Below are 9481 nucleotides of genomic sequence, written 5' to 3'. Positions count from 1 at the left end.
CTGAAATATAATCATGTGCATTAAAATGACGTGAACAAATTTTTATTCCGGAATTCACTTCTTTGATACCTACTGCTTTCATCCAAGCTTCTATTAGTTTACTTTTTTCTCTAATTTTCCGAATATATTTTTTACATATATAAAACGGTTAGTTTTTATTGGAAAGTAGTTAATGTAGGTATCCTCCTAAGTATACTTAGGAGGATACCTACATTAACTACTTTCCAATAAAAACTTACCGTTTCATATATGTAAAAAATATATTCGGAAAATTAGAGAAAAAAGTAAACTAATGGAAGGTTGGATGAAAGCAGTACGTATCAAAGAAGTGAATTCCGGAATAAAAATTTGTTCACGTCATTTTAATGCACATGATTACATTTCAGCAAGTATTTACCATCAGCCAACACCTTAATATTTAAAATAGAATCATACTAAAATTATAAAGTGAGAAATTATTTATTCCTATGTAATGGATTTAACACAATTCTAATTATGCGATTTAAGTATTTTCAGGTTCAGAACCTACTTAAATCGGCATTGCACGTGCAAGTCATTGATATGATATTGCTTAAATCACTCAGAATCACTTCACCAATTATATAACGTGAATCACTTTTTAAATCCGAAGTTTGTAAAAAGTAGGCAGTAAACTTGACGGAATTTGTTATTTCCGAATTTTATAATGTGATTGGCATTAAAAACACGCTAACCTTCTACGAAATTTCCTTTCCGAGGCTTTATGTTAGCCCAATCACATATTGTGTCAAAACTTATCATTTTATCGTAATTTAAAAACTTGGAAATTGTAAGGTACACTATCGGAACTACGATAAATTTTCCCTAATCGGCGCCATGTTTTTAGGCTCCTCCCATTTGACGGATCCCAATAATTAGTTTACATTACAACCAAATTGTCGTTAAAAAGTTGAAGATCAATGAATAAAACAAAGACCTGTCGACCGAATAATGAGTAAAAAAAGTGGGTTTGTGAGCCCTCTCTAAGTAATTTTAAAATCTAATTGTATTAGGGTACTTTTGTAAGACCCTGTATGTGTAGGTAGTTAATTTTCTGTGCTTGAAGATTTTTTTGAAATTTCTAGCACGCTTTTCCGTCAAATTTCGAGCTTGTTTGTTCAGAGCACGTGATTCGTTTTTAATAAGAACGAATTTTATTCAAAATCAAAATCAATTCTTCCGCGATTAAGTCCCGAGGGCTTCAAAAGGCATATCGCCTACAAACGGTACATATTTATGCAGAATGTGTTACAGTGAAAAATCGAACCAAACTAAGGCAGATGACTTATGAATTTTTATTCTAAATTTTAAATATGAATAAAGCCTTAAAGACCAAATCACACATATTAATTTGTAGGTAACCAATAAAATATCTATTGATTAATCGATTATCGTAGTACGTTCCTTAAAATATTTTTTATCAGGTAATTTTAAAACGAATGTCTATGACTCGGAAAGGCATTTAAAAAACAATCCCAAATCGCACTGGAAAACTCAAAGTGGAAAATTTAGAAATTCCACAAGTAAGTTTTTCCTATTACAACTGATAAGATAAATGCTATTAAAAATGTCATAGACTCGAATATATTTTTTAGGTAATTGTTCAGAAGAAAATAGTACGAGAGAAACGGAATCTCGAACTACAACTAATTTTCAAAACATCAATGGACGTCGGGGTTCCTTGCAGTTATGGCAATTTTTAGTGGCCCTTTTAGATGCCCCTGATATCAGTGCAGGATGTATAGCGTGGACAGGAAGGGGGATGGAGTTTAAATTAATAGAACCGGAAGAGGTAATGTATCATCCAATGTTCATTGGGGTAAAAGAATTTTATTTTTAATTTTTAAACAATTTCTCGAGAAGAGGAAGAAATTAAATTTGAATTTTATTATGTTCGTTAAAGCCGAATTCCGATAATGATACGTTTATTAATGTCTGTTACAATAAAAATACGCAAAATTTCATACCAATGACAAATTTCACTTTGAAATCAAACTCTAAAATGGTTGCTATACTTCGTTTACTTTCTGTAACGATGTAACCTTCAGTTTGACTGGCGCAAAGTAGAAAAGAACAGCACTAACCCAGAAAAGAAAGGAGACAACTCTCGGCCAAACTCTTAACCGATGAGGAGCGTATAATCCGTACAGTACTGCACGGAAATATTGACCATTTTATCCACTACAATTGCATTGCTCAATTGTGCTGTTATTGGTACTAATTATTACTGAAAATATCAACTAAATGTTTATTTATATTTGAAGTCATATTAAAGGCTTTAACGCTTGTTTTCGACTCGCACTACTATTCATGATTGAACAAAACTTTTGGCAGGTACTGTATGAAAAAGTATGTTTAATGAACAAGAGTCGGGAATATAATGAGCTTTTTTTTCCCTGTCTACGATTTTGTCAACGCGCATCCAAGACATTGGAAGGGGCACATCGCTACAGAAAGTAAATGAAGTATAGCTAAACAGACGTTATACCGTAACAACTGATCGGATCTATCGGTTTTTTTTGGAATGCGTTTACCAAAACCTATCGTTTGTTATAAATGTATACCTTATTATATTCTAGAAGAGCAGCGCCATGATTAAATGCAAAGTTGTTTTATTTTTTAAACACCAAAAGCGTTCGTTATATTTCATCAATCCGCATGTTCGTTAAATCCGAATTCGACTATAAATATTTTACACAGATTATTAAATAAGCAAAAATGTCTTTCTAAAGGTTGCAAGAAGGTGGGGCGCTCAAAAAAATCGTCCGGCAATGAACTACGACAAACTTAGCAGGTCCCTTAGATACTACTACGAAAAAGGAATAATGCAAAAAGTTGCAGGTACTAGTATACATATTCAAAATTTCAGTTAAAGAACCCTGAGAAAAACTAAAAATTAGTGCCTACTCTTAAAATAGAATTGACGTTACAACATTATTTAAAAACTTATTTTGTTTTAGGAGAAAGGTATGTTTACAAGTTTGTCTGTGACCCAGACGCTTTATTCAACATGGCGTACGGACCGAACCATGATGGCGGCCACCACATTAACACAAAACCCGAACACTATTCTACTACCAAACCGGAAGCCCATACCTTGGCATACAGTGACATGCTCAATTTGTACAATTGCAGTTTTGCCCGCTCTCATCATTACCAACACCTTCATCCATATTTACAAGAATCCAAACAAGTTCGATATCCCTAACCGTAAATTAGGTAATAAAAGTAATTCCCAATCATTTCCGCCATTGAAAGTGAGGAAAATCAATTTTAGAGAGTGACACAATCTCCCTTTATAGTGTTATTTACATTTATAAACTTTAGATGTTCATTGTGCATTTGTTGTACTCAAAAGTTAATAAAGCCAGTCATAATATCTAATAAAAATTGTAGTTTACGAATTTTTAATTATTTTTCTTTGCTTTTCAAAAAATAATTCCCGGAGTGTTCCAGATTTTGCCTTCGAAAAAAACAGGAATATGGGTACTTTCTAATGAATGAATTAGACTAAAAAACAAATTATAACACTTTCTTTAATTGTCTTTTCTTGGTCTTGTTAATAAAAAAAAGAAAATTAATAAACTTCTCATCTTCCGCTATTGATATATCTCCCTGTATATAAGTGTAGATGTCTTATGGATATGCAACCAATTATGCAGGTTGATTTGTAAACAATGTCTGTTTTAAAAATTTGGTCATAAATTAAATTGTTATATGGCAAAAAAACGGTGGATTAATCAAAGTTTAGCTAAATTACTTTTGGAACATAATAGTCCGGACGATAAAGCAGAGATAGATTGGAGCTCCAGCTCTGATGGTGATAATTATCCCAAACAAACAATAAGCAAACATTTTGAGGTTAATTTAAATGGACAAAACAAACGAAAGCGACATTTCAAACGGAATAATTCCAGTAAATGGAAAAGTGAACGAATTTTTGAAAACAGTAAACCCTCCCCATCAAGTAAACACGATTTCTGTGAATCTCCTATCTTACTATCTCCAAATATTGAAGATCTATCACCAGTGTTATCACAGGGAAGGCAGGATACTTCTCAATCACCAATTATTGGTAACAGAAAAAAGCTGAAGGCAAATTTTAAACGTAGGAAAGAAGTAAAACTTATTGAAAAGACAAGTTCTCCATTAACTGAAGATTGCGTTCAAACCCAAGCATCTGCAATTATAACAGAATGCTCATCCCCAACCAATTCTCAAAGTTCTGTTCTCAATATCGGAGAGTCTGTAGTTAAGAACTTATTATCTGAGCCTGAATGTATAGAGTCAAGTCAACTGAGTGAAAGTAAGAAATCAGTGTATGCTATTTCTTCAATTTCATCAAAAAGTGAAAATGATAATCAAAGTCTAAATAATGAATCATTAAAATCATCTTCCAATGTAAGTTCACCTTATTTTAAACCAAAGAAAAGGAAGAAAGTAAAAAAGAATGGCTGGGCTGAGAAACTTCAAGATGCACTTTATAAACAAAAGTATAACTTTGCAATTTGGCAACATGAACAATTTTTAAAAATAATTAAAGGTAGTGATAATTTTCCTTTAGAAGAACCCTCAACTGTTGTTAAGGTGCAATGTTTTTGGAAGGAATATGAAATAACTGTAGTTAAAGGTATTATTTTAAGTGNTAAAAAACATCTAATTTTTAAACTCAGAACCTAATTAGCACCTAATTTTCTCTGATTCATATCCTTCTTTTATTAAATATTTTAATTGTGTTGCTCGTAGGACGTTATGCCAGTTTGACTGTTGCGTTGCAGTGTAAGTTAAAAAGCCCCTAATTTTTAAACTCAATACCTAATTGGCACCTTAAAAGAGCCCAATTTTCGCATTTTTGAATGCGATTTCCTGAATTTGTATTGCTAGCGTGACAGAGGTGCTATTAAACTGACTTACAGTTTTTTTATTGTATGCTAAATTACAAATTACAATAGATAAGTAGATGTACTGTTTCAAAAAAAATATCTTCAAATTTTGATGCTAGTGATTACTGTGTAAGCCAATAATGTTCTACGGTAAAAATGAAACGTACAATCCTTAAGCATTTTAATGTGTTTTTGATTGTTACCATGCCTGCTTTATCCCAGGTCCATTCCCAGCAGACTGGAGAGGAGAACCCTGGCAGGCAGTCAACGGTAAGTAATAGCAATGGATGAATAATTTAAAGGGCTAAATGTGCCCAGTCTACCCTCCCGTTGAAATCTTTCGTATCATTTACCAGCCATACACAAGAATTAGTTCAAGTTGTACTAACGATTACAGATATTTAAGTAATTAAAAGGAAACAACTAACAATGAAAGAAAAAAATTATTGCGCCACTACACTACTTTATTTTATCAATATGACAAGGAATAAGAAACATCCCTTATAATACAAAAATATTACAGTTACAGATTTTTATATTTATATTTATATATTAGTCTGTCGCGTTTTTAATAAGAATATAAAAAGTATTGATTGATAATCGATTTTGTCCACAGTCTAATCTATCGTCTACCATATTATGTATGCCAAGCTGAACTATTGTGAGTCTGTACACGGAGTTCATTACCTATATGCTTAATTAATAATTTACTGTAATTTTAATGCTGCTCTCACCCCTTTGGGATACAAACGATGATTAGCGAGTAATACGTAATGTACATTTTGATGCTCTAACATCTAACTGAAACTGTTATTAAGGGAGCAAAAGTTAAGGGTTAATCAGTGGTTTTAATTTGGGAGGAAAGGGCACATACATAATTATTTCTCTCTAATAAAAAGTGTAATTGTTCACAAACTTATGGTAAATGATCCCTAATAAAAAATGTCTTTACAGGAAACACCTGTGAAAAAGATGAAAACGAACAATTTGTACCAGATTCTGATTACCCTCACCATTATGTCCATAATGGTAAGAAATTAATTATTATTTCATATAATACCTACGTTGCCACCCTGTTTGGCAAATATAGTGGAATTCGTTTATTATGACTCCGCCTATATTGACCAACCGCTTCATATGAAGTAATTGTAGTGTTAAGTTTAGTTATTATATTAAATTCTCTATAGGAATGTTTGGATATAATGACCCCGTTTAAAATGATATCGGTTATTATGACTGATTCTCAAGAAATGATATCCGGCTATAGTGACCCAAATGATTAATAATAACATTTTCGCTCATTTTTCTGATCCTTCTTACGTATATTGATATTACAGTACATCCGTTCTTTTTCTGTTAATAAATATATACAATTTGTAGTTTTTATCTCAATTAAACTAAATAACTAACCAAAATATAAAGTTGTTTATTTTCTAAGACTATCCTTTGTATGACGCCTGCTTAGTATAACGTGTTTGTTATTTCCCTTCGATGTCATTATAAGCGGATTCTACTATAATATCATGAATATCGAGACTTCAATCATAAATGGTTTTCAAAATCATAAACAGAAAAAAAAATCCTTCCAACAACATTCAATTCGAAGGGAAATGTTGCCGATAAATTTTATTAACATTTATAATCAATACTGAAAGTTAAACAGTAATACTATTTGAGGGATGATATTTGATGTGTTGAAGTTTCATTTTTCAAAATTAAAAATTATCACACCTAATCTCTGTAGCTAACGTAGGGTGGTATCACCTCAGGGCAGAATTTTTAATCAAGATTAAGCCTCCCCAACGTTTATTTGAAACGTGAGTCAATATGTAGGTAGATCTGTTTGTTCAAAATTTAAAAAATTATCCCAAGCAGCCCGCTAAAGAATATTAATAACCTTCATGTCACAAAAAGGGCTTATGCACTTATTAAAAGTTATTAACAACCCGGAATGTCAGAGTTATGTTCTAATGCGTAATTCTATGTTTACCTGCTGAAATTGTGCTGAAACCTGTCGCTAGAAAGTTTTAGTAGCAAAAGATTTTTGGTGTTAACTAGATGCAATAGGGAATCGCTTTTTGTCGTACACCTCCATATGGTATCAAGAACACAAAATACAAACAAAAAAAATCGTACAATACGGATGCTGCAGCTGATTGAATGCCGCGTTGCAATGTCGTATTTCCCTGCGTGATCCTGCCAGGGCCGGACCAACCCTTGACTGTACCTTCAAATAGGTACAGGCCTGACGCTGGAAGCTGGCGGAAATTTTGAAATGGCGTGGATGCGCGGTGGCAAAAGTAGGCAGTTTTAGGTATAAAGATTGCAGCCCACATTCTTCAGTATTGCTATCAGGGGCGTAGATTAAATATTTAAATATAGGGATCAGTGAGCAAGTAATAGATAGACAAACAGAAGAACTAATTGTTGATGTTGGTGACAGTGATAGAGATTCCCATGATGAGAGTGAATGTGAAAACTGACTATAAGACAAAAGCAATAGGTTAATTTTTTCTTTTTGATAAGTCATGTTTTTACATTATTTTCTAGTACGCTACTGTCCTATCTGTATTAATACTATAATTTACGCCTACTGAAAGCTTATTTGTGTATCGGTTCCAAGTGACTTACCCAAATAGGTCATAAATGGGCAAGTACCTGCGCGACCGCTCGCCAGCTTCCTTCGTCAGACTTGTATGTTTATCTCGAAAACGATGGACATTTCGAACGCTTCTAAAACGCACCTTTAACAATCTATTTCGAATCTCTAAATTAACTATTCGCTAGCACAGAAGTGGCTTCTTTTTATTGAAAACGACTCGACCCTGCTCTACCCTCTGCTTTATATCCTACTACTCTTTCCGTCCTGACTTATCTGACTTCCTACATACCTAAAATCGGCCACTTCCAGTATTTTAGTTCTACTTTTATTTATTTTCATACTATACTATTTTGTCAGTACCACTTCGATTTGATTTAAAGATAGCACTAACTCCTTGCTAGATCATCTAGGTATAAGTTCCGATTCTTAATTTTAATGTCTATAAATATTTCTTCGGTTACGCGACATCATTTGTAAAGTATTATGTTTCATTTTTGTTGCAAATATCTCAAAGAGAGCTAAATTAATTTTTCAAACCAGCGCCATGTTAGGTGTACTTTTTTGTACAAATAATAATATAACGTAGTATTACTTGAGAGTGTACAATCGACGTTTACGTGGGGCAAAATTCGTCTCCCTCCAGCAGGTTGACGGAGGGCATAAAGAGGCAACCCACTGCGATGTAAGTTGAAAATATACAAATAGAAAATAGAAGCTATGACTTGAAAGAAGCACTGACAGCTGATCTTTCGCCCAGCAGGATCTAACCGCATGTCTCCTCTCTCAGCAATCACGAATGTGACCGTGCTAAGGCAGAACTGAATAATTTTCGAAACGGAAAAGTATCCTTGTGATTAAAAATTAATGAGATAATATATAGGTACATTTATTTTGCAACTATAACTTAATTTGTGTACACGATTCTCCATGATCATAATAATATGAAGAAATATTTACGAAATGTCTTTACAATTTTTGTGAAAAGAAAATCATGATCTCGAACATGATCATACGTAGGAACATATTCGAACGTAATGTTTTCGCCCTCTTCCGATTTATAATCGAAAATAGGGGTTTATATTTATGTTACCACAATCAGGTCTTTTACTTAATTATCTACAAATTTTCAGGAAAAGGGAATAGTTTTTCACGGAATCTCGATCCTGAAATATTTATTAGTACTTATCTATCGCGTTTTTAAAGTTTAAAATGGAAAAGTTACATTAAAATTGTCCCATTCGTTCGAAAACCGGAATCGTAAATGGTTCAAAATGTCTGATCTAACACTTTCCAAAACATGTAATAAAATAGGCACTAAATGAATTATTTTGTAAGATTGTGAGTATATTTTAGATGAAAACATCCTCTTCATGAAAATAGAAAGATTTTATTTTGATTTCAGGAATCAAATCAGAAAATATTATGAACAATAGCCCTCACAATTTGTCAAAATCGCAAAATTACCACCCCAATTCCGTTTACTCATTTGGAGATATTTATGAACCGTTTACCACTCCTGTTTATGCATCTGCAAGCTGTTTTTACCCTACAACAATTGCAAGGTAAGTATATTAATATATTGTGTCTGGCGCATCCACCAAAATTATTACGAACGAATTTATTCTAAATTAAAATAATATTATTCGTTATTTACTTATAACATCCATCTTCCTGTCTTTCTTAGCAGTTCGAATACCCTTACCAACAGTATTCAGCATCAAATATCCTACCCTCACCCTTACATCAAAGAAGAACCAACCGAGAAGGACTCTCAGTGTAAGTTACCCCCTTATTCTTATTATAAACAATTAATATATATGAGAAAGCCCTGATTTGTTCATTTTATTTTTTAAACTTTATCAAAGTAATTGTGAAGTCACTGATAAATAGGTGAATTTAACATCTTTATTTTAACAATTTTAAAAATTCAAAAATTATAATATAATATAACTACAAATAAGTGAGTCAATATGTAGGT

General features: G+C 32.6%; 1 protein-coding gene across 1 annotated transcript in view; it reads left to right on the top strand.

Annotated features, from left to right (window-relative positions):
- Positions 1-9481, top strand: part of LOC108734943 — a 25326-nt gene that overhangs the window by 10287 nt on the left and 5558 nt on the right. The window contains exons 3-6 of the mRNA XM_025973278.1: positions 5124-5171; positions 5856-5930; positions 8906-9065; positions 9188-9279. Coding sequence (XP_025829063.1) covers positions 5124-5171; positions 5856-5930; positions 8906-9065; positions 9188-9279 — 375 coding nt within the window. The remainder of the gene's footprint in view (positions 1-5123; positions 5172-5855; positions 5931-8905; positions 9066-9187; positions 9280-9481) is intronic.

Source organism: Agrilus planipennis, unplaced genomic scaffold, assembly GCF_000699045.2.
Source record: "Agrilus planipennis isolate EAB-ADULT unplaced genomic scaffold, Apla_2.0 scaffold92, whole genome shotgun sequence".
Taxonomy (NCBI): Eukaryota; Metazoa; Arthropoda; class Insecta; order Coleoptera; family Buprestidae; genus Agrilus; species Agrilus planipennis.
The sequence above is the reverse complement of the archived record's forward strand: the minus strand, read 5'-3'. Positions and strand labels throughout refer to the sequence as shown.